This window comes from Chiloscyllium plagiosum, unplaced genomic scaffold, assembly GCF_037043375.1.
Source record: "Chiloscyllium plagiosum isolate Xiang-an unplaced genomic scaffold, Cpla_swu_hap1 HiC_scaffold_47, whole genome shotgun sequence".
NCBI classification, from domain to species: domain Eukaryota; kingdom Metazoa; phylum Chordata; class Chondrichthyes; order Orectolobiformes; family Hemiscylliidae; genus Chiloscyllium; species Chiloscyllium plagiosum.
In genome coordinates this window covers 5,208,527-5,235,186 of record NW_028270185.1, presented here as the reverse complement: position 1 = coordinate 5,235,186, position 26,660 = coordinate 5,208,527, and the positions used below count along the sequence as shown (strand labels likewise).

At 44.4% G+C, this 26,660-nt stretch overlaps 1 protein-coding gene across 1 annotated transcript; it reads right to left on the bottom strand.

Annotated features, from left to right (window-relative positions):
* Positions 1-1,382: 1,382 nt before the first annotated feature.
* On the bottom strand, positions 1,383-26,660 carry ttc9b (tetratricopeptide repeat domain 9B). The gene is made up of 4 exons (XM_043680769.2): positions 25,530-26,660; positions 5,435-5,617; positions 3,722-3,811; positions 1,383-1,591 (listed from the first exon to the last, which is right to left on the bottom strand). The coding sequence occupies exons 1-4, from the start codon at positions 26,026-26,028 to the stop codon at positions 1,533-1,535; spliced, it is 831 nt and encodes a 276-aa protein (XP_043536704.2). The 5' UTR covers positions 26,029-26,660; the 3' UTR covers positions 1,383-1,532.

The window sequence follows — 26,660 nt, the reverse complement described above, 5'->3', positions numbered from 1 at the left end:
TATGTGGCCGGTGTAGTTCAGTTTCTGGTAAATGGTTATTCCAAGAGTGTTGATAGTGAGGGATTTCAGTGATAGTGAAGCTAATAAATGTTAAAGGGCAATGGTTGGATTCTGTCTTGTTGGAGTTGTTTATCTCTTGGTGCTTGTGGTTTATAAATATTACTTGTCAGTCCAAGCCCAGATATTGTCCAGGTCTTGCTTTATTTGAACACGGACCACTTCAGTATCTGAGGAATGGCGAATGGTGCTGACCATTGTGCAATCATCGGTGAACACCCCCACTTCTGATCTTTGATAAAGCAGGTTGGGCCTAGAACAGTACCCTGAGCAACTGGGCTATTGCAGCGTAGTGGTAGTGTCCCTAGCTCTGAGCTGGAAGGCCTGTTTTCAAGTCCTACTTACTGCCCATTCAGAAAATAGCCACCCTGAGGAACCCCTACGGAGATATCCTGGAGCTGAGATGATTGGACAGTTGGTACGTAAAGACTGAGATCGATGGGTTAAGAAGGGAAGAGAGAGATTGAAACAGAGAAAAGACTTGAATTCACAAAGTCTGAGTCGGTGAGTGCTTTCGCTGAACCCTAGCTGAACATTGCTTTGAGCTGTGTGGAACTAATAGATGTCTCACTAGGATTGTAGAACATTGCATGTTCTCACTGAGAAGCGTTAAAGGAAATTAGAAGTTTTTTTTTCACCTGAGTATTGGAGATTATGGATGGTTTTGGCACATAGAGTCATAGCGATGTACAGCACGGAAACAGACCTTACACCAACTCGTTCATACTGACCAGATAAACTAGATTAATCTAGTCCCATTTGCCAGCACTTGGCCCATATCCCTCTAAACCCTTCCTATTCATATACTCATCTAGATGCCTTTTAAATGTTGCAATTGTACCAGCCTCCACCATTTCCTCTGACAGCTCTTTCCATACACTCACCACCCTCTGTGTGAAAATGTTGCCCCTTAGGTCCCTTTTAAATCTTTCCCATCCCACCTTAAACCTATATCCTCTAATTTTGGACACTTCTACCCTAGGAAAAATACCTTGGCTATTCATCCTATGTATGTCCCTCATGGTTTTATAAACCTCTATAAGGTCAAATAAGGTCACTTCTATGATACTATTTTGAGAGGAGTCAGATAAACAGGTAAAAAGGGCAACAGAGAATATGATTGGGATAGGAGGCTATCGAGTCAAGTGGCTGTATGGCCAGCTTTCAGGACACCCCAGTTGTAGATGAAACATTGTAAGCACAGTTCCCGGAGTAATCCTCCAGTCGTAATGGGATCTTTCCCAAACCTACATTAATTAGATGATGCCCACTTGAGCAAAAATAATCAAAACACAAATTTAAAATGATCAAAGTGGAACATTGGATTTTGATCACTTTTGGATGCTTTATTAAAAGTATAACACTCTATAATATCACATTCTAAATATAAACCTTCAAATCTACAATCAAATCTAGGTTGTCTCCCCATTTCTTAACAGAAAGTTCCAGTGATGAACACCGTGAGTCCATGGTTGTCATTTGCCTTTTATCATCCATTTGACCTTTGACATCTTTTGGTGATATGGCCCATTTTCTTAAAAAAAACCAAACGGGTCAGAGAATTGTGGAAGATCAATGCCAGACTCTACTGGGACCCAGCAACCAATCAGAGGTTTAAAATAATTGGTTTGGAGATTTGGGAATTAACTTCAAGACACGTTTGGGATTGTTGCTTTTGGGAAGAAGTACCCAGATGGAATTTTGTCCTGCCAATTCAGCAGCAGGAGGCACATGGGTCAGGAGAGGGGAGAGGGCGTGGCAGGAGCACGGGAAATTTGTCAGAGGCAGGAAATGGTTTTTCACCTGCTCACCCATTGTCAATTAGGCTCCTATCACTGGAAGCCAATTCTCCCCCAGTCTCACTAATGGTAGCTCAAGGGCTTGGTGGGATGTACATGGGTCTCCCGTGTCCCCAGAAGTTAACAAACAGCCCCATCCCCCTGAACCTCTCTCTTGCCCCCTCCCCCAAAGACGTGGATCTGAAGGGGCAGCTTCACTTAGGCCATTAATTGACCCTTCCCCCAGTGGAAGTGAAACCAGTTCCCATCAGTTCTCCAACCCATGGGCAAGGTTTCTGTTGTCCACATTTACTGGAGGCCATTGTGTGGGACTTTGACCAATGGGCTGTGTGCTGGCAATAGCTGATAATAATTGAGGGCACTCTGTGGTGGAAGACATGCTCCATGACACCTTAAGACAGATCTTTCTTTCCATCAGTCAAACTGGTTCGTTTCGTCCACCCAATTTCTTCTTCAACTTTCTCCCCGTGTCAGAACACCCCTCTGGGCTGAGGGAAGGACACAGGCCAGACAGACAACAGGCAAATTGGCAGTGTGTTCAAGGCTGGGCAGGGGTGTAGTGTGAGGGATGAGGGGAGCTGGAGCAGAAAGTCCACGTTCACTTTCCCTTTCAAACCCGGGCGCCTTCACCAGAGGGTCTGAGGTTCCATTCTGTCGCATTCTGGGAGCAACCACTAGGCAAGCTGCATGCATTGCGGAGTGTGACAACGCAATTATCACATGCATTAGGGTCAGCCATCCCACAGGAAGGTGTGTGCTTCAAGCCAAGGTTGGTGGGGTCTTCGCGGTGTGTGTGTGTGTGTGGGGGGGGGGGGGGGGGGTGCGGTGCTGTGTGGTGCTTTGCAGGATTTTTTCAATCAGTCTAGAACGAGAGGTCATAGTTTTAGGACAAGGAGCAGTGGATTTCAAACACAGAGATGAGAAGAAATTACTTCTCTCAAAAGGGTCATGGAATACACTCCCCCAGAGTGCGGTGGATGGTGGGATATTGAGTAAATTTAAGGAGATTTTTAATTGATAATGGGTTAAAGGGTTATAGAGAACAGGCCGGAAAGTGGAGTTGAGGCCGGGATGAGATCAGCCATGATTGTATTAAGTGGTGGAACAGGCTCGGAGGGGCTGAATGGCCTCCTCCTGCTCCTGGTTCTTATGTTCCTACAGAAAGAGAGGAAGATTGGCATTTCTATAGCACCTGCTGTGAACTCAAGATGTTCCAAAGCACATTACAGCCAATGAGAAACTCCTTTTAAAAAATGCAGTCATGGTCAAAATGTAGGAACCACAGGAAGCAATGCACACAATCAGCAACAAGGTAATGATCAGACATCCTGTTTATCACAAAGTTGGGTGAGGGATAAATATTGACCAGGACACCAAGGAGCACTCTTTTTCAAAACCAGGGCAATGAGATCTTTTATGGTCACCTGACAGGGGCAGAGTTTAGCTCTCCAATTGCCGTCGCAACATGGCACCTCTGACCCTGCTGCACATCATCGGTGCTGCGCCAGGAGTGTGGGCCTAGACTTTGGGCTGAGGTCCCTCGAATGGGGCTTGAACCCACAATCTACTGTGCCGCAGCGTCATTTTGGAGAGGATGGACAACGGCAGGCAACAGCATCATTTGAAGGTGCAAGCCTCTGACCAGGATCGCGGGGACACATCAAGCATGCTCTGTTGATAAAGTTAACACTGCGTGCAGCCAAACCAACCCTGCACCCCCTGCATAGACTCTCAGACCATAACTCTAGCCCAGGAAGGCCTGTTTGTTCTTGAAATAATTGCCAAACTCTGATTGTTTCATTAATATTAGCTACAACTCAGCCTTGGAGATGGCTATGTCCATAGATCTTGTGCATTTTATTAACCAATCATCTCCTTGGAGCCTTCTTGCTCCCTCTGATTGGATCGATTCATCTTGATCTCCGTCAGTTGGATGTATCTGAAGACATTGGTGTCTGTGAAGAGAGCAGAGAGGAAAATATCATTTTCAGTCAAACTCCAAACTCGACCCAGTAACTAACCCAAACCTCAGCCCCATCACCATAATCAGCTGCTGTCTGCCAATCTATTGTGGGGAATTTTTCCTCTCTCCGCATCCCCCCCACCAACTGTTTGGGACAGGGGTAGCTAAGGAGTGGCATCAAATACTGGCCTAGCCAGCAACATCCATCTCCTGTGAAAGAATGTTAAAATGGTGCTCTCCGAGTAACTTAGGACCTACTGTCTATGTGGTTCTGAAAGGACAAGTGATGATTGATGTCTGGCTCCAGAATCTCTTCGTCATTGAAGGCTTTGCTCACTTTGTGTCTGATCCTGTTAAATACTCCTCGATAAAGGTGATTACCCTTAAACAATATCACCGAACTAAATAGAGTCCAGCAGGCCAGCCAAATGCAACTGTTCAAATGACAGCTAGTGGAATTTAAACTCAACTCATTATTAAAAGCCAGTCACATGAAAGCCATTGTCATAACAACCCTATTTAGTTCACTGATGTCCTTTAGGGAAGGAAATCTGTCCTTACCTGGTCTGGGCTGCATGTGACTCCAGACCACAGTAAAGGGGTTGACTCATTTCAACTGAAGGCCCTCTGAAATTGTTGCAGCAAGGCACTCAGTTGTGGATGGTTTCTAATCAACCTGGTATAACACACCTCCAGAATAGGTGGGATATGAGCCTAGATCTCCTGGCTCAGAGATAGGGACCCTACCACTGTGCTACAAGAGCCCTCAGATACTCCGTTACATAGAACAGCTACAAGGCAATTAGAGATGGACAATAAATGTCAGCCCAGGCTGCAGCTATTACTGTGGAATGGTTAGGAGGTGAACAGGACAGAGATGGGTCTTTTCTTTCATTTGTCAGAGTCTGTAGAAGTTACAGCACAGAAAGTGATCATTCAGCCCATTATGTCAGTGACAACTGGATAAGCACATCAAATTTGGTCTCACTCAGTCCCATCAGTTTCTCTCAGTCTGTCTCAGTCTCACTCTCTCATAGTCTCTCTCAATCTTTCTCAGTTTCACAATCTCTCTCAGTCTCAGTCTCTCTCAGTTTCACAGTCTCTCTCAGTCTCAGTCTCTCTCTGGTAGAGACTGAGAGAGACAGGGAGAGACTGAGAGGGACTGAGAGAGACAGGGAGAGACTGAGAGGGACTGAGAGAGACAGGGAGAGACTGAGAGGGACTGAGAGAGATTGAGAGAGACTAAGAGGGACTGAGTCAGACTGAGTTCCTCTCAGTCTCTGTCAGTTTCACAATCTCTCTCAGTCTCAGTCTCTCTCAGCTTCTCTCAGTCTCTCAGTCTCTTTCAGTTTCACAGACTCTCTCAGTCCCTCTCACTCTCGGTCTCAGTCTCTCTCAGCCTCACAGTCTCTCCCAGTTCCTCTCAATCTCAGTCTCAGCCTCTCTCAGTCTCACAGTTTCTCTCACTCTCTCTTGGTCTCAGTCTTTTTCAGTCTCTCTTGGTCTCTCAGTCGCTCTCAGTCTGACTCAATCCTTCCCAGTTGCTCTAAGTCTGACACAGTCCCTCCCAGTCCCTGGTGTTGTCTGTGTGTGAGATGTAGCTGACCACCTTTACCTGTGGGCTCCCGATCTTTCGCTTCCTTCAGGTACTGCAGGGCGCTCTCGCAGTCTCCGAGGTGATAGAAGGCAATTCCTGCTCTGTACATAGCTTTGAAATTGTCCTTGTGCTTCCCGAGGATTTTTAAGCAGTATTCCTTCACGCGCTCATAGTTCACCAGCTCAGACTGGAGAAGACACGCTGGCAGAGAGAAGGGAGAATCAGATCCTGATACATCAATGTGTCAAGGAGAAGGATGGGTTGTCAGCCCAGGTTAACAACTCCTCTCCATTTATATAGCACCTTCAATATGCTAAATTCAATAGTGAACCACATGAGGAGATAGGTGACTAAAGCTTTGGATTAAAGATGTAGAATTTAGCAAAAGGGGATTATTAAAGGGGGCATTTGAGATTGAAAGATTGTGGGAAACATTCCTGTGTTTAGGAAAATGAAGCTGAGGGCATGATCCCCAATGTCGGAGAATTTTAAAATCTGGGAGGCTCAGGAGTCGGGAAGCGAAGGGATTCGGGGAGCCTGGGCGGTGATTCAGGCTGGAGAAACTTCCAGAGGTCTCCATGGGCCATTTGCAGGGAATCCTGTCTGACCCAGCACCTGGCATTCCGCACTTCCATGCAGTCCACTCCCATGAGTTATTATCCAGGACCACACTCTCTGCCTGCTGCTCAACAAAGGGTTTACATTTGTATAGTGCCTTTCCCTCAGGATGACCCAAAGCATCTGACTGACAATGAAGTAATTGTTGTAATGTAGCAAGCACAGTGGCCAAACAGTGCACAGAAAGCTCCCGAAAACAAGGTGGTACTTCTGATTAGACATCCTGCTTTATTTAGCAATGTTGTACATGGGTTATCCTTTGGCTAGGACCGTCCTCTTTAACTAATGCTATGAAATCTTTTACACCTGACAGGTCTCAGTTTAAAGCTTCACCTGAAATTTGGTGCCCCACTACTGTGTAGCACTCCCTCAGTACCGCAATGGGAGCTTCAGCTCAAATCTCTAGAATGGGAATTGAACCCATGACTATCCGAGTCAGAGGAAGAGGTGCTACCAACCACATCAACGTTGTTCTCCTGCACATGGTACGGTGGATTCCATGCACTCCCTATTCCAAACAAGAAACCTACTTCATCAAGGCCTTTTTATAAGATTCCACATTTTATAAGAATATAAGAACTCAGCGCAGGAGTAGGTCATCTGGCCCCTCGAGCCATTCACGGCTGATCTTTCTCGTGGATTAAGCTCCACTTACCACCCCCCGCCTCACGTAACCCTTTATTCATTTACTGTTCAAAAATCTATCTTTGCCTTAAAAACATGCAACGAGGAAGCCTCAACTATTTCCCTGGGCGGGGAATTCCACAGATTCACAACCCTCTGGGTGAGGACGTTCCTCCTCAGCTCAGTCCAAAACCCGCTCCCCCTTATTTTGAGTCTATGCCCCTTCGTTATAGTTTCACCCACCAGTGGAAACACCCTCCCTGCTTCCATCTTATTGATTCCCTTGAGTGCATGGGCAGCACGGTGGCACAGTGGTTAGCACTGCTGCCTCACAGCGCCAGAGACCAGGGTTCAATTCCCGCCTCAGGCGACTGACTGTGTGGAGTTTGCACATTCTCCCCGTGTCTGCGTGGGTTTCCTCCGGGTGCTCCGGTTTCCTCCCACAGTCCAAAGATGTGCAGGTCAGGTGAATTGGCCATGCTAAATTGCCCGTAGTGTTAGGTAAGGGGTAAAGGTAGGGGTATGGGTGGGTTGCGCTTTGGCGGGGCGGTGTGGACTTGTTGGGCCGAAGGGCCTGTTTCCACACTGTAAGTAATCTAAAAAAAAAGTTTCTCTGTTTGTATGAGATCCCTCCCCCACTCCTCCCCCCCTCCACCCGCCCACCCCCCCCTCCCCCCCCCTCCAGCCGCCCCTCCCCCACCCAATTCTTGTTTCTTTCTCTGGATTTAATAGACACTGGTCCTGCCTCTTGTGTGAAAGGCTATTATTGACTTTGTCATTGTCAGGATCTCAAATCTATTTTCTGTCACTTCCTTTACTCCACATTAAAAGGCATAATTACCCTCTCACTGTCTCCACAGCAACCCACTGTCTAATCCCGCCTAGCTCAGCCTCCGTACTGTGTCGGTGAACCTGTCTGTTGTTATTTTGAAAGGAGTCCGACATGGAGATTTAAAATAGAGGAGAAGAGCTTCTTTTCGACAGCCCTTTCCTGCAGTTAACTAATCAACAAGGTTTGACGTACCATTTTTTACAATCAAGACACAAATAGAGAAAATAGTAACTGCAAATCTGGATTTAAAAAGACACCCACAAAATGTTAGGACACCCAAGCAACCTCCCTCTCCTTCCTGGATCTCTCCACCACCATCTTTGGCAACTGACTAACCACGGACATCTACTATAAACCCACCGTCTCCCACAGCTTCCTGGACTACACCTCCTCCCACCATACCTCCTGTAAAAATGCCATCCCTTATTCCCAATTCCTCCATGTCCCGCTGCATCTGCTCCCAGGATGACCAATTCCACCTTAGAAAATCGCAAGTGGCCTCCTTCTTCCAAGATCGCAACTTCCCTTTCCCCATGGTCAACAATGCCCTCCAGTGTATCTCCTCCAAATCCTGCATCTCTGCCCTTGAACTCCCCCCTCCTCCCAATGCAACAAGGACAGACCGCCCTGGTCCTCACCTTCCAGCCCACCACCATCCATAAATATCGCATCATCCTCCACCATTTCCACCATCTACAAACAGACCTCACCACGAGAGATATATTTAACTCCCCATCCCTATCTGCATTTCGGATCCATCAGGTCCATGCCCCCTAACAACCCACCCTCCCCTCCCGGCACCCTGCCCTGCCACCGCACAAATTGCAAAACCTGCACCCACACCTCCCCCCTCACCTTCGTCCAAGGCCCCAAAGGATCCTTCCACATCTGACAGAAATTTAGCTATACTTCCACAAATGCCATCTATTGTATCCGTTGCTTCCGATGTGGTCTCCTCTACATCAGGGAGACAGGACGCCAACTTGCGGATCGTCTCAGAGAACATCTCTGGGACACCCGCACCAACCAACCCCACTGCCTGATGGCTGAACAGTTCAACTCCCTCTCCCACTCCATCAAGGACATGCGGGTCCTGGGCCTCCTCCACTGCCAAACTCTAACCACCCGATGCCTGGAGGAAGAACACCTCATTTTCCACCTTGGGACCCTGCAACCACATGGGTTTAATGTGGATTTTCCCAGTTTTCTCATTTCCCCTCCCCCCACCTTATCCCAGACCCATGCCTCCAACTCGGCACCACTCTCTTGTCCTGTCCATTGTCTTTCCCACCTATCCGCTCCACCCTCCTCTCCGACCTATCACCTTCCCCTCCACCTTCATCTACCTATCACATTCCCAGTTACCTTCCCCCCAGCCCCACCCCCTCCCATTTATCTCTTAGCCCCCCTGGCCCAAAGGCCTCCTCCCTGATGAAGGGCTTATGCCCGACGATTCTCCTGCTCATCGGATGCTGCCTGACCTGCTGTGCTTTTCCAGCAACACACACTCGACCCTGATCTCGAGCATCTGCAGGCCTCACTTTCTCCCACATGAGTGACAGTGAGAAGACGGGCAATGCCAACCCAGTTTTACTGCTTCAGTCGTTTAGTGCACAGCACAATCCCACAGATGGTAACATACGGAAACCCAGATCTTCGGATGTGGAAGCAGAGGTGCATGTTGCCATCAGTTCAACTAATCTGCTTCACTCAATTGGGACTAGTTTAGTTTGGGATTATGTTCGGCATGGACTGGTTGGATCAAAGGGTCTGTTTCCTTGTTGTATGACTCTATGACTCTGTGATGGTTAGGTTGAGCTAGCATGAACGCTAGGGGCAGACCAACCATTGTGGAGCAGTCTTGAGGAACTAAATAGCCCACTCCTACTCTCATTCTTTATGTTCTTGAGGTAACTTCTTGGTTACATTAATGGAGAGGTTATTATCTTCCCTGCCATTAGTATTTTTACGTGACTTAAATGCCTCTGTAAATACAAACACATGAACACGGACCAGGAGGAGGTCACTCAGCCCCTTGAAGTTTGCTCATCCATTTGGAAAAATCATATCTCACCTGATTGTGGTCTAAACTCCATATCCCCCCAACTCCTGATATCCTTTGATCCACATGTCCATCAATAAAGCACCTCTCTCTCTGTATTGACAGTTTTGCAGAGAAAGGATATTTGTGTTTAAGTGTTTGTGCACCGGGAGAGGGAATTCTTCCCCAGGCTTAAGTCTCCTCTCCAACATTCATTTCTGTTTTATTTGCATGTGAAATGTATTATGTTAAAGATGTAGGTAGTAATACATCTGATTGTACAGGTGTGATGGGCCAAAGGGCCTCTTGTGTACTATATGATTCTATGATTCTGTATGAGTTAAAGGTAAAATTTTGCTAATAATTTATGTTGTAGATGGGAGAAAATGTATTTAGATATTGTAGCTGGTAGCTGAAAATTAATTTGGCAATACAGTGCTCATAATGATGCTTGAATGATCAGACAACAGGCACAATACACATTTGTAATTTTTAACTGAATAAGTTTCCACCCATTTCGTGCCCACATAATGCTGTAATAGCAGAGCTTTGCAGCACTGTGCTCTCATTAAAGCATTCATTTATTGATAAATATTTTGATCCTTTATTAGTCAGAACTCTGGGCAAACATCCAACAGAGATACACAGTTCAAAACACATATCGCAACACATGACAGATAAGCACAACACGCACAGCCCACACCTGAACACACATGACAGATGCACAAAACACACTTGGTTCACACTCAAACTCACAGAACACACATGCGCAGCCCACACCTGAACACACATGACAGGCACACACAACACATATGATCTGTACTCAAACACAAACTCCAACACACAACAGACACACAGAACACACATGCACAGCCCACACCTGAACACACATGACAGGCACACACAACACATATGATCTGTACTCAAACACAAACTCCAACACACAACAGACACACAGAACACACACGCACAGCCTATAGCTGAACAAACATGACAGACAGACAGAACATGCATGGTCCACACTCAAACACACACAATAGATACACACCCTCCAACACACAACAACTACACACAATGGTCACACACCCAACACACTCAAAGACACACACAAAGTCACACACTTCAAAACACAAAGATAGACACAAACATACAAAAATATACATAGATGTTTACAGCACAGGAGAAGGCCACTTAGTCCATTGTATCTGCACCAGTCAACAAAGATCTGACTACACCAATCCCATTTTCTAACTCTTGACCCATAGCCTCGGACAACACAAGTGGATTCTAAGTACTGCTTCAATGTTTCTGACTCAACCGCTCTTTCAGGCAGTAAATCTGAGATTCCCACTCCCCTCTGGGTGAAAAATAATTCCCCTCAGCAAAATTCAAAGCCTCACACACAAACATACACAGAATATCACTCTAATACACTAGAGAACCCTGCTTACTTACATAAAAACATCATATACATGCAGACAGGTGGTTAGATACATACACACCCACACATAACATACAGGCCAGTGCAGCTTTTCACAGCTGCTCTACAGAAGGGTCACTGGACTCGAAACATTCCCTCTCCATAGGTGCTGCCAGACCTGTGGAGTTTCTCCAGCAGTTTCCGTTTTCTCTCACACCCCACCACACATACCCCAAAAACATTCACACATTTACACAGACGTGCACCCAGCATTTGCATTCCAACCTGTGCAAACTCACACACAAACCAAACAAATACATTCAAATCAACTCACACAGACACACTCTCACAAACACATCCTGAATAAACCAGCCACCGCAGCAGCTGCTGCTACGGCAAGTGGAAAATCCACATCTGAATTTTTAACAATGCAAAGCTCCAGGGACTGATCCACAAACTCTCAGCAAATAAACAGACACTCTGCCTTGAAATGTGAATTTATGCCCATAGAGTGTTTGCATCTCAAAACAATCAGAAACTAGGAGATGTATTTACAACAGTATATGAAGAATGTTACAGTACTACCAGGGATTGTGGGAATGGAGTCATTTTGTCTATTTGGAAAAGGAAATGGCCATTGATGTATGACATGAGCATTTTAACCTTACACTGTGACAGGAAGATCTCGGTCTCTCGAGCCAGTTGTTTTATTTCAGCTGAGGATAAATGAAACCTTACAGTAACACAAGCTCCATGAATGTCATTATCAATGCACTCAAACCGAAAATGTTGGAGCGTCTGGATGGTCAGAGTCTGAGAGGCAGAAGAGCGTTACAAATTAAGGATCACACCAATAGGATAACAAAAAGGTGCATTCATAAATACGCAGATCCCACAACCAAGCAAAATGATCATCTGATTTTAGCGATGGTGGTTCATGGATCAATATTGGGCCAGGGAGAATGCCCCTTCTCTTCAGCAAGTTGCTGTCAATGGATCATTTCCACACACCGGAGAGGACAGACAGGGACTTGGGGCCTCAATGAAAAGACAATGCTTCTGACAGCGCAGCACTCCCTCAGTAAGCCCAGTGTAGTATTTGTCAATAGGAAGGAAGCTCCACTATTGCTCATCCCTTAACTAGGTCAAACAGCCTATTACAGGGGTAGAACATAGAACATAGAACAAAATAGCGCAGAACAGGCCCTTCGGCCCTCGATGTTGCGCCGACCTGTGAACTATTCTCAGCTCATCCCCCTACACTATCCCCAAATCATCCATGTGCTTATCTAAGGATTGTTTAAATCTCCCTAATGTGGATGAGTTAATTACATTGGCAGACTGGGCATTCCACGCCCTTACCACTCTCTGCGTAAAGAACCTGCCTCTGACATCTGTCTTAAATCTATCACCCCTCAATTTGTAGTTATGCCCCCCTTGTACAATCTAACATCATCATCCTAGGAAAAACACGTTCACTGTCTACCCTATCTAATCCTATGATCATCTTGTATGTCTCTATCAAATCACTTCTTAGCCTTCTTCTCTCCAATGAGAACAGATCCAAGTCTCTCAGCCTTTCCTCATAAGACCTTCCCTCCAGACCAGGCAACATCCTGGTAAATCTCCTCTACACGTTTTCCAATGCTTCCACATCCTTCCCGAATATGTGGACCAGAACGGCACACAATATTCCAAATGTGGTCGCACCAGCGTTTTGTATAGTTGCAGTATAATATTGTGGCTGCAGAACTCAATTCCTCTACGAATGAAACCTAACACATTGTATGCCTTCTTAACAGCACTATCCACCTGGGTGGCAACTTTCAGAGATCTATGTACGTGGACTCCAAGATCCCTCTGCACATCCAGAAGATCAACCTTAACCAGTTTAAACAAGAAGAAGCTGTTGTCATAACAAGATGTTGCTTATTGCATGATAGCCTGAGCTATGGGTTACAATGTACGCAGACAGACGGATGCAGCAAGCAATTAGGAAGGCAAATGGTGTGGGACAGCTACTGCTGAAGGAGCGGGGAGGCTGCAGAAGGACTTGGTCAGGCCGGAAGAAGGGGCAAAGAAGTGGCAGATGGAATACAGTGTGGAAAAGTGCAAGGTTATACACTTTGGGAGGAAGAATTGAGGTGTAGACTATTTTCTAATGGGGGAAAGGCTTCAGGAATCTGAAGTGCAAAGGGACTTAGGAATCCTAGGTTAGGATTATTTTAGGTTCGGTCAGTGGTTATGAAGACAAATGCAATGCTAGCATTCATTTCAAGAAAGCTAGAATACAAAAACAGAGATGTATTGCTGAGGCTGTATCAGGCTCTGGTCTGACCACATTTAGAATGTCGTGAGCAGTGAACAGAGTATCCAAGGAAGAGTGTACTGGCCTTGGAGGGGATCCAGAGAAGGTTTATAAGAAAGATCTTATAAGGTGAAGGTTTTGTCATATGTGGAGAGGCTGAGGATTCTTTATCTGTATATTTGATGGAATTTGAAAGGATAGGGGCAGTATCTTATTGATACTTAAAGAATTCTGAGAGGCCTGAATGGAATGGACATGGAGAAGATGTTTCCACCAGTAGGAGAGACTGAGACCTGAGGGTACAGCCTCATAATGAAGGGACCAGCCTTTAGAGCTGAGATGATGAGGAATTTCTTCAGCCAGAGGGTGGAGAATCTGTGGAACCCATTGCTGCAGAGGGCTGTGGAGACCAAGGGTCTTCTTAAAACTGCTTCTACCTATTCCTAAGCTTCTGTGAACAAAGTTACCTCCATTTGTAGAGATAGCATCTGGACATAACATAGAAGCAAGGGAATCAGATGTATATTGTTGACTTGCTGGTGAGAGCTGCACTCCCTATGAATGAAGTTAAGGATGCTAAAGCAGAGTGTTAAATCTTCCAGAGTCAATGAAAAGCAAGAGCTTGCCAGGCTCATGCAGTCAATAACTCAGCAGATGTGGAATCTGACAGATAAGTATCTTATTCATGTCAAGCAATCTGTGCAACCAGCTCCAACTCATCGAATGCTGCAAGAAATAAGCATGAAAGGATAGCCTGAAAAGATCAAGGACATGCCTGTTGAGAATTATGTACATACAGCGATGAAGTAACAGTCCAAGATTTATAAAGGAAATAAAGTAAATATCCTACTGCCTCAGAGCGCCAGGGATTTGAGTTCGATTCCAGCCTCAGGCGACTGTCTGTGTGGAATTTGCACGTTCTCCCCGTGTCTGTGTGGATTTCCTCCAGGTGCTCCGGTTTCCTCCCACAGTCCAGAGATGTGCAGGTTAGGGTGGATTGGCCATGGGAAATTGCTCATAGTGTCCAGGGATGCGCAGGCTAAGTGGAATAGTCGCGGGGAACGCAGGGTTACAGGGACTGAGTGGGATGCTGTTCGGAGGGTTGGTCCAGACTTGATGGACGAATGATCTGTATCTTCACTGTAGAATTCAATGTTAAATGATGGCTGAAGTGTATCCATGCCCATTAAGAAATCTGAGGAATGCAGAGGAGTTGTCCACTGTCCAAACAATGACATCAAGGAGCAGATCAAGGGGGGGTAATGCCTGGAATAAATACAAAGCTAAACAAAACAAAGAGCTGCTTTAGATGCATGACATCCCAGACAGACCATGTTGCAGGAATTGATGACCTTGTCAACATCAATGACTATTCTAGTCACTGGGAATTAGACCGGCTAACTACCAATGAGATTGGAGATTGCCTGAAAGCACACTTCAGTTGCTACACTAAATCCAACATGCGATGAGTGACAATTGTCATTCATTTGTGAGTGAAAAGTTCAGCTGTTTCATAAAGCATCCAGGGAATTCAGCACCATGCATCATTTCCTCACTATCCCCAGTTAAATGGAAATGCTGAGGTAGCAGTGAACATGGTCAAAGAGTTCAAGAGAAATAAAGAGCTAAAGAAATTGAGCAAATCCAGCACAGACTTGAACAAGGCAATCATTGATGAGAAATACACCACTGAAGACATGGAAAGTAATCCAGACAAAGGCTAATATCACACCCTATCCAATCCTACCAATGCCTGAAATATTAACAGGTGTGAGTGACAAAACCAAGGAAAAAAGAGAGAACAAGAAACTTCACTTCCATAAAACTACCACGTCATTTCCAAACCTGAGCTTTCAGAGTAAGTCAGAGTGCAAATGTTCAATACTCTCAACAAAAGTCAGCCCACGTGGCAACTTGAAATTTGTACAAAGCAGTTGTCACCCTGACTGTACGTAGTGAACATGAATGACTACGCATTTATCATGGATCACCCTTGGAATGAACAGATACCAGAGAAACAGCCAATGACAATGTGTATGCGTACAATTGGGAGTGTTGCATGATTTAAGAACTATGTAGGCAATCATCAGTGGTCCTTCACAGGTAAGAATGACTCTCTTCCACTTTTAAGGTGAGTCCATAAGTGGCTGTACAGACCGATGCAGCTACCACAGGCTCAGTTACACTTGGGACAGGTGATGGTCATGAGAAGGGCTGGAGAGGATATTGATGTGATAGCACACCCCTTTCACCGTTTTCACTGGCTTCCATTTCTCCCAAAGGCAAGTCTCGAGGTGCTCAACACCTTCCCAGATACTCCTCGGGCCACTGATTGCCAGGTGTCGGTAGGAATGCTGCACTTCCCCAGTGAGGCCTTGAGAGTATCACTGAAGCACTTCCTCTGTCCCACCTGGGGCTCACCTGCCGTTTTGGAACTGGGAGCAGAGAACCTGTTTGGGGATGTATGCAATACATGTGCAGAGACTGATGAAAGTGGAACTGACTCGAGTTGATGTGTTGTTTTGTTAATTAATGATAACTTTCTTTGTGATCATATAAATTTGGGTAACTTGCACAACTCGTAACTGTGACTAATAGTGCATGTAATTATTTTTGTTTTATTTATGAAGTGGGGGGAGATTGTTTGGAGAAATTCAATTTATCCTTAGTGTACTGGCCGGCTGTGAACTGTACTTCTGCTGTATAAGTGCCTTTGTGGACAGTCAGTAACTGGCATTTTACACACATCAGTTGTAACAAGCAAGTTGTTGAACAATTGGGAAATGCTGTTGATGCCCAAAATAGGTCTTCAAGACTAATTCACCGAGCCTTTGACCTGGCCAATCTCAAACACAATATCAAATGACAACACGCTCTCCCTTCAGATTTGATTGAGCTGGTTTTGTTTTGCTGGCCGGTGTATCTCTGTGGCCTGAGTGTAGCATTCAATTTCACCAAAGGATTTCTCATAATTTATTATAAGGCTCCCACTCTGGAGAATACTGTGTTGTTAGTAGCTTCTCCTGCACAGATTCCATCTTCCAGGCAATCTCCATAAGGCAGGGCCAGAATTTCTGTCTCCATGGAGATATCCTTGTCTATTCTTTCTCAATCAACAAGGGGACCAATGGTTTAGGTGCGTCTCTTTGATCACTTTCAGACCAAGGGTACGATCTGAAGATAGCTCCCCACCCCCCCCCTCCCCAACTTTGACATGGAGACTTCCCGTCTCTATAACTGCAGGGTGTGTCTCCATGGCTGACAATGCCAAGGAGAATAATACAGTGGTTTCTGACACCCATCTGCAGCTCTGCTAATTGAAAAGGATGGATTTGTAGAATAGAATCCCTATAGTGTGGAAGCAGGCCATTTGGCCCATCGTGTCCACACTGATCCTCTGAAGAGCATCCCACCCAGATTCACACCCCTACTCTATCCCTGTATTTCCAATGGTGAATACACCTAACCTGCACATCTTTGGACAATTTCCTATGGCCAATCCACCCCAACCTGCACATCTTTGGATTGTGGGAGGAAATTGGAGCACCCAGAGGAAACTCATGCAGACATAGGGAGAATGTGCAAATTCTACACAGGCAGTCGCCCGAGGCTGGAATCGAATCGGGGTCCCTGGTGCTGTGAGGCAGCAGTGCGAACCACTGAGCCACAGTGCCACCCCATGGTATTGGGCCAGGACATCTGTGGATGGGAGCGTGTCCTTGATATTTTGGAAAGTATCCTCCTGATGCCAGTCCCCATATCATCCTTGCATCTTCATAAGTTGTCACCTAAGAGTTCAGTCGTTGTTGCCAGGTGAGATGCAGGTTTCGCCAACTCCTGCCGAGAAATCTTTGCAGGTCATGAACCAATGTCAGAGTGGGAAACTCCTCAACCAATCTTTGTTTCTTTGTTGGTTTTTCGTTACTCCATATTACCAGCAATGTGTTCAAAGAAGCCAAATGATTCCTTGGTAATGGGGTATAGAGGCAATGTCACTTGAGAGCAACCCAGAGACCCAGCTATAGGCTAGAGCTCCCTCACTGAATGTGTTAGCTCAATGCATATTCAAAATCCCCTTGGTTTTGGGTACAGTATCTATGGGTGAACACGATTCAGATGGTTTAGTCATGAAGGACATGATGCCCATTCTGGTCATTTCCTTCAGTTATTTCTGAACTTGACTTTCATTAGGGAGATTAGGTTAGGTTAGGTTAGGTTACTTACAGTGTGGAAACTGGCCCTTCGGCCCAACAAGTCCACACCAACCCTCCGAAGAGCATTGTAAAGACATCATGGATTTACACAGCAACTGGGATGCTCCACCTATCTCTTAAGCTGTGGGAGCAACAAATCTACAGCACTCAGACTATTGAAGCTGTCATAGAGTCAGATAGCACATAAAACAGACCCTTCAGACACACCAGTCCATGCTGCACATAATCCCAAACTAAACCAATCCCACCTGCCCATTCCTGGCCCATATCCCTCCAAACCTTACCTATTCATGAACTTATCCAAATGTCTTTTACACATTGTAACCATATCCACATCCACCATTTCCTCTGGAGGTTCATTCCACATGCAAAACAACATCTGTGTAAAAGATTGCCCCCATGTTTTTTTGAAATCTCTCTCCTCTCACCTTAAAAATCAGTTTGTAGTTCTGAAGAATCACCGATATACTTTCATATTTCTCCATCTGGTGTTGCTGTTTTGATTCCTATATCAGAGACTTTATTGCTCTTAAAAGATGTGATTGTTATTGGCCAAACCAGCATTTGTTGTCCATCTCTAATTGCCCTTGAACTGAGTGGCTTGCTAAAGCCATCTCAAGGGGCAGTTAAGAGTGAACCATACTGTTGTGGGTCTGGAGTCACATGTAGGCCAGACTGGTTAAGGTTGGCAGACTTCCTTCCCCATAGGGCATTAGTAGCTGGAACTTCAATTCCACCAGGTGCTATGGTGATATTTGAACTGTGTACAAAAATAGAAATTGTTGGAAAAGCTTAGCAGGTCTGGCAGCATCTGTGAAGAGAAATCAGAGTTAATGTTTCAGGTCCAGTGACCCTTCTTCAGCACTGAACCGTGTTCCTGCAGCATGAGCCTGTGCCTCTGGATTGCTAGCCCAGAGACATTTTAATGATGCCAACATCTCCACACTAAGATAGGCTATTACTAAGTTTAATGGCAACAAATTGACATCTTGGCTCAGAGGAGAGCACTGATGGTTAGAGTTCAGTTTAAAATTCCTGGGGGTGGGTGGTATCCACTGAGCCAGAGTCAGTGCAGCGTCAGTGCACACCAGAATCATAAAATGATACAACACAGAAGATCATTCAGCCTTTTGTGCGACCCCATTTCAGACAGTGGTGATGGCTTAATGGTATTATTACTAGACTATTAATCTAGAGAGCCAAGTAATATTCTGGGGACCCAGGTTTGAATACTGTTATGGCAGATGGTGGAATTAAAGCTCTAATGATGACTGTGAAACCATTGTAAACTGTTGGAAAAATCCATCTGGTTCTCTAATGTCCTTTAGGGAAGGAAATCTGTCATCCTTACCTGGTTTGGCCTACATTTGACTCCAGACCCACAGCAGTAGCCTGTGCACTAAGGGATGGGTAATAAGTACTGGCCTAGCCAGAGATGCCAACATCCCATGAGTGAGTGAAAAAAAAGCCTTGGACTACATTCCAATTTGCTCTTTTGATTATTGAATAATTCCTTCTTTTCTGCATTGAATTGTGTGTCTGGCTTTGTTCTGGATTTCCCTTCTGTCCAATCATGCATTTTGCTGCAGAACAGATCTGCTTGGATCGTCAGTAGTAAATGAACGATGGATGGACCAGGAAGGCAGGATGCAATGTCGATGGTTTTACTGATTCGAAGGCACTTTCGGATTGATTCACCAGCATTGCCAACTAGAAAACCTTGAGAAGGTTTGACAAACACCTTGAGGAAACACATCAATTTGCAGAAAGTTAAACTGATACTTGTTACCCAATGCCACCTGTGTCAGGTACCACAAACAGTTTTAATGTAACAAAGACCGTCAGGAAACTGATTCAAGTACTTTGATTATACAGGGAAGGCAAAACTGTGTGGTACAATTGACTACAACAAATGCTTGTATTTAAATAAAATCTTCCATTTCAGACTATTTAAAGCAAATTACTGCGGATGCTGGAGTCTGAAACCAAAAGAGAAAATGCTGGAAAATCTCAGCAGGTCTGGCAGCATCTGTAAGGAGAGAAAAGAGCTGACGTTTCGAGTCTAACATAGGGTCAGTTAGACTCGAAATGTCAGCTCTTTTCTCTCCTTACAGATGCTGCCAGACCTGCTGAGATTTTCCAGCATTTTCTCTTTTGCTTCCATTTCAGACATCAGCCATCAAGCCTTTTGGGAATTATTTTGGACAGGTGACCAAAAGGTGGATCTTAGAGGCAGATTTTAAGGCGTGCCCTTCATGGAATCGGGCATCCCAATGTTATTCACAGCCAACTAAGTACTTATTGCTGTTCTCATGGTGAAAATGAGGCAAGTAATTTGGGCACAGCAAACTCCCAGAATCATTTCTTGTGAAAATGATAAGATCCTTTGTTTCTTCGCAATTTCAATTAAGGAATCAATGTTATGATGTGGGGGTCCCAGTGTTGGACTGGGGTGGACAAGGTCAGAGGTCACACAACACCAAGTTATAATCTAACAGCTTTATTTGAAATCACAAGCTTTCAGAGCACTGCTTCTTCACCTGACAAAGGGGCAGTGCTCTGAAAGCTTGTGATTTCAAATAAATCTGTTGGGCTATAACCTGGAGCTGTTTGACTTCTGACCTTGGAATAAATATTGGCCAAGGAGCCAGGAAGAACTCCCCTGCTCACTTTAAGAATGCAGCAGGTAATGGGAATTGGCAGTCAGGAAGTAATCTCTAAGTTAGTTGCATACATTCATTGTGAGGGGTGATAGGCGAATGAGCTAAAATGGCTAAATGTCCTTCCTCATCCATATTTACTGTGACATTCACTTGATTGACCAAAAAAAAGGGACATTGCAGGATACAAGAGAATGATTTAATGGAAGGGAAGTCAACCAATGTATTGGGGTGAGAAGGACATTATGATGGAGGAGCTGAAAATGTGTTGCTGGAAAAGCGCAGCAGGTCAGGCAGCATCCAGGGAACAGGAGAATCGACGTTTCGGGCATAAACCCGTTCCCTGGATGCTGCCTGACCTGCTGCGCTTTTCCAGCAACACATTTTCAGCTCTGATCTCCAGCATCTGCAGACCTCACTTTCTCCTCCATTATGATGGAGGAGCCAGACTTTACCTTTATTTGCAGAAGACTGTCTGAACTGCCTACAACTGCGCAAAGCAACACTTACAAGACAGGAGTTGACAGGTAGTTGGGAGTAGTCTATCCACCACATCAAATTAAAATCAGTTCACGACACAAATAATGAAGGAATCTATTAAGGGGGAAATACAAGTCTCAAAGCCAGAAGAGTATTCAAGTTTCTACAATGGGATTATGAGTTATTTTTAGGAAGATATATTTTGGAAAAGGTGTTCAACTTGCACTCATTAGAACAACTGGCAAGAATTACTAAAGGAATGTGAAAATAACACTTACAATATAAGACAAGTGTGTTGATTGGTTGAAAACTTGTCTCTGATTGGTAGAAGTGTTGCCAATCAGCATTCTGCTCTCATATTATTACAGAAATATTACAGTGCAAAAGACCCATTGTACTGAAACTATTATTATCTATTATCTAGTGTCAATCTCCAACCTTTTCCCTATATCCCTGAACACTATTACTATCCAAAAAAAACCCATCCAGTAGAAATATTATTTTGGCTTTCATTGGTATTTCTTGTGAATTGTCCATATGAGTGCAAAGATGAAATGATTCAACCAATAATGTATTTTTTTCAGTAACATCAAATAACTATATATTTTTAAATGTGAAAAGCATTAGGAAATCACTGGCATACTTATCAAATGCTGAGAACTTGAGTATCTCAACTGCAATTTTCCTGGTCCCTATTAATTGGTCCAGATTTATTTACTGGTAATTTATTTACTGCTTCCCTGTACTGTTAGCTTTTTTTTTCACTTTGGTATATTTTTAAGAGCCCTGTGCATTGGGAAAGAAAAAATGTTGATTTTCACTGTGATGTTGTAATCATTTACAAGTTTGATTTTAATGATGATGTTTTCCACACAACGCTTCCCCTTCATGTCTGGTCAGGAAGAGTCTTACACTGACTCGTTTACAAGTAAATTTTTTCCTTTTCTAGTTTGCCCCTAATATAGTTGTTGGCCTCAATTCGCAATCTCACTCTATACCATTCCCTGGGAGGTGGGTTAAAGCCTAATCGATCAGGACAGTCTGACCAAGCAAGCTGCTTTCTTTGACTGTGAAGAGTTGGCTGCTCTCCAACTTGATTTTTGATTCTGAAATTTGGAAGTCACTTACAAAAAACCTCAGGGTCACTAGAACTTCCTCCTCATCACCTTCAGGAATTGAAGAGGAATTTATTTGTTATTTATTATTGGTTCCTACATTTGGACTTATATTTTATCTTACCACACTCTCAGGAGATAGATGACTGCTGCTGGTTAGGGAGCATTAGCTGTTTTCATTGTAACACAATTGAATAGGATGTGGCTAGATAAATCAATAAGTGATTTTCTGTCACAATTGAGGCTGACACTCGCAGTACTGAGGGAGTGTTGCACTGTCAGAAGAGCCATCTTCAAGATTACCTGTTAAACTGAGGCTCCACCTACCCTCTCGGGGGATACTGTTATTTCAACAAGGCGGTAGGAAGTTTTATCTGGTGCCCTGGCCTTATCCCTCAATCAACATCACTAAACTAAATTATTTGTCTATGGAAGGTTTTTTTTTAACTCATTCATGAGATGTGGGCATCTTTGGTTAGGCCAGCATTTATTGTCCATCCCTAATTGCCCAAAGGGCAGTTAAGTGTCAATCACATTGCTGCCGGTCTGGAGTCACATGTTGGCCAGACCAGGTAAGGTTGACAGATTTGCTTCCCTAAAGGATATTAGTGGACCAGATTTTTTTTTCCAACAATCAACAATGGTTTCATGGTTATCACTAGTCCTTTCATTCCAGATTCTTTATTGAATTCAAATTCCACCTGCCATGACAGAATTTGAATCCAGGTCCCCAGAATGTTAGTTGAGTTTCTGGATTAATAGTTGAGCAATAATACCCCTAGACTATTGCCTCCCACCACCCCTGCTGCGTCCAAATTGGCTGGTATGTTTTCAGCTTTATAACTATGACTGCACTTCAAATGCACTCTGTTGGTTGCACAGAAGTTTGGGACATTCTGAGATCATGAAAAGCGCTATATAAATGCAAGTTTATGTTCCTCCTCAATCTGTTCTTGTGGGAATATCATGGGTACAAAGTTCTGCCTTATCACTGCAGAGCAAAACCACATTATTACCATTTCAATTAACCTTCGCATTATCTCTCTGTATCCTGATCTTTCTTATGCTGTAATTGACAAGTTTTCTAAACTGAGAATCAAAGACAGAAAATGCTGGAGAAACTCAGCAGGCCCAGTATGACTCTTTGGTAAAAACAATGACTGCAGATGCTGGAAACCAGATTCTAGATTAGAGTGGCGCTGGAAAAGCACAGCAGTTCAGGCAGCATCCGAGGAGCAGGAAAATCGACATTTCGGGCAAAAGCCCTTCATCAATTCCTGGTGAAGGGCTTTTGCCTGAAACGTCGATTTTACTGCTCCTCGGATGCTGCCTGAACCAGTATGACTCTTCTTTAGACTCTTAAAGGGTCATACTGGACTTGAAACATTAACTGTGTTTCTCTCCTCACAGATGCTGCCAGACCTGTTGAGTGTCTCTGGCATTCGCTGCATTTGTTTCATTTTTCCAACACTGCTGCATTTTGCTTTTATTTTTTAAAATAAGACTCTGTTTGTTTTAAGCAATAGCTTTGAATCTAATAATGTATTAATATATAGCTAGTTCAGCAAATAAAATATTCAGATCAGATCACAGTTAAATCAATAGAAGCTTGAATATTGTAGGACTGTAAAATTCGAGCAATAATTATATGGAACATTGATTTTTGAATTATTAATTAATTTCATACTCTATTGTGCAAACAATAGTGCAACTTCCATTAGCAATTAAAGTAATCCCAACTGTCCAATCATTTCCCACATTCTCCTTTCCTCAAAGGGTAAGCTCCAGCGGTATGTTGCCTTATATCTCTCTTGCTGGCTGTCAGCTGTTTGAATCCGAGAGTCCACAGGTGGCTGCTTCAAAATCCACATTCTTAAATGTTCAAACACCCACATATTCTAAGGCAGAAGCCAATACCTTGTGATGCGGTGAGATAGTTTCCCCACCTTTGCTTAGAGCACCAGGACTAACTGTAGAATGCTAATGGATGTCCCCTCTGAGATCAGTTGGGTAATATAAATCAGCTGGTTTGTTTAACTTCTGAGACATTGGACTGCAAAAGTAACAGATTTTCCTTGATTTGTAGATAACAGTGAAGAGAGTATGTAATTAACTGACATTGAGGAGGGGAGGTGTTTCTGTACATTGCTTAGTTGTAGCATTTTGGTGATGATTTAGAACACAAGGGAATACCTCTGTGAAAGTGACAGTATCCCTCCAGCCTATTATCGGTGACCCATTCAGTGCACAATCTGTGAACTAGCTAAGATTGAGTTCAGTTACAATAACTCCATCTGCCAGCCCACAATTACTGGGTCAAACATGAAGAACATGAGCCAGGTTCTGGAAGGTCTCAAGTTGAGTTAGGGTTCTCAGGAGAGAAGCAATGATAGGGAATGATTTCCAAATGATATTCCCTGAAGGCTACTACAATACCTTGTGATATCTTTGATACAGATTTATCAGAAATTGTACCTTACAATGAGATCAGAAACATCAGATAGGAATTTATACAAGATAGCACGTTGGCTGGAATACATTAAGAAACCACAACACTCACAAGCTCCAGATAACAATCACCAGCTATGCATGATTTACATATTTAAGCAGACCCAACCCAGATTATTCAGGCAGAGCCTATGACCAATTTAATACCATGTTCATATTCTCTGCTTCTTGATGAATATAGCAATGAATAACAGGAAACATCAGGGTTCAAATTCTGCATCAGGTAATTTGAGGTGTTATTGAACTGCATGACTGGAGCTGCAATGAGTTGAGATTTTAGTCAATGCAATATGACAGGGAATATTATATAGCCAGAGTTGATATACTATCATGGTATGACACTCACTTCATAAACTCAAAACTCAAGATAGTCAGCTAGTGAAGCCTTTCTGATGCTTGATATACAATTAGAGTTCTACAGGGTGTAAATCACTCATAGCACATTCAGTAACTGATAGACCGATAAGACTGGGTCACTTACGCAAATCTAGAGCAGGATAATTTGCCTTTCAAAGTTGAGTTCCTGGATCTCCCAGAAACATGGAGAATAGGAGCAAGAGTGGGCCATTCAGCCCATCAAGCTCACTTTGTCTTTCAACATGATCAGGCTGATCCTCTAACTCAACACCACACTCTTGCACTTTCCCTATACCCATTGATATCTTTGGCCTCCAGAAATCTACCTAGTTCTTTCTTGAATATATTAAATGATTTTGCCGCCACAGGCTTCAGTAGTAGAGAATTAAACAGGTTCACCATCTTCTGAGTGAAAACATTTCATTTCTGATTCAAAATGACTTATTCTGTATCCCGAGACTACTTCTGGATCTCCCTGAACATCATCCCTGCATCCAGGTCTGTCTAGCCCTGTCAGAATTGTATATGTTTCAATGTCATGTTCTATGTTCCCATGAGGCTAACTCAATCCGTTTATAAGTCAGCTTCCAAATCTTGTGAACAAGTCTGCCTGTACACTTTTCCCAGGAATTCTCAAACTCTCCCAGTTTTAACATGCGAACTGTCCTTTCATTAGGTAGACAAACGACCCAGTTGATCCTCATACCACTCATCATAAAACCAGTACATCTCCAGAAGCTTAGTAAGAAATGTGCTTAATGTATAAAATTGATCAATGTAAAAGGGGAGTGGGTGGGTTACATCTCTGTGATTGTTAGAACCACGAAGCCAGAATCTTCAATGAAATCTAGTGTTGGGAAGGTTGATGGTCTCTGATACTATGGCCATTGCAATTCGAATCGAAGGGTCAGCTCAGGTTAAAATGCCGGCACTCACCTGCCAAACTATCGTAACAATCGATCTCGGTGCTTTCGATCAGTCGTTTCTCTTCCTCGGTGAGTCTGATGTGCGTTTTGCTCAATGCATTCATTTCTGCAGCCGCAGTCTCACTGATCTTGATTCCTTTGAGTTGCAGCAGAGCCCGGTGATACTTCCCGATCGCCTCCCGGAATTTCTTTTCCCTGTAACACTGGTTGCCCTCGGTCTTGAAGCTCACCGCCTTCTGGATCTTGTTGGTGCTTTCAGCTTCCCCGTCCCTGCGCTGAGCCGGCGGGTTCCTGATGTCCGCCGCTGCCCTCCCCTGGTCCCGGCTACTGGCTGAAGGCTGCCCGACTGCCCTCGCCCCCGTCCCGGGCTGCCTCTTCGATATGCCTCCGAGGCTGACGCTCTGCGCTTTCAGGGGATTTTTGGCTTCCATCTCTCCTACAGGGAGACCATTTCTCACCAGATCCGAAACCTGTCGCCTCTTGATGGTCTGGAGCAGTTTGCTGTGCATCAATGTGAGCGTTTGTCCGTGTGAGTTAACCCCCAGTAAGTGGCGAGATTCCTGGAAGAGGAGCTGTCCTTCAGCACCATGGACAGCTCACAGCGCGCAGCGGCGGGCGGACTGGCTCACTGCAGCGGCGCCCGTTTCTCTCCCCATTAACCCTTTCGAAGCACTCGCTTTTTTTCTTAACCCCAGTTTGCCAAGCGCACCCCTGGTCGCCACAACCCAAGGAGTAAGAGCTCAAACCGTTTGCACATTTGCAACAGCACGCCTCAGGTTACTGGCAAAGTGCTGCAAGACAAGATCAACAACCCAAGTTTGCAATTCCTTCCCCCCTCCCCTTCCTCTTCACGTATTTGCAGCAAAGGCTGGCGCTGGTCTCTATTTCAACTCTTCAATTTTGGTCACAATTCAGACCACGGGGTTGACAATAATCATTAAACTCAGGGTCCTCTGCCGCTCCACATTATGATTCGATTCCCCTTCCTTCCGAGTCAGATATCTACCTTCGTTTTAAACATAAAAAGACACGATTACAATTTGAAGTTTCTGGCAAGGGGCGAGGCTGCAGTTCTGCGGTATCCCCACGGGCTGATGCAATGGCAAATTCCAGTTACAATCACCCTGATGTAAGGACATTA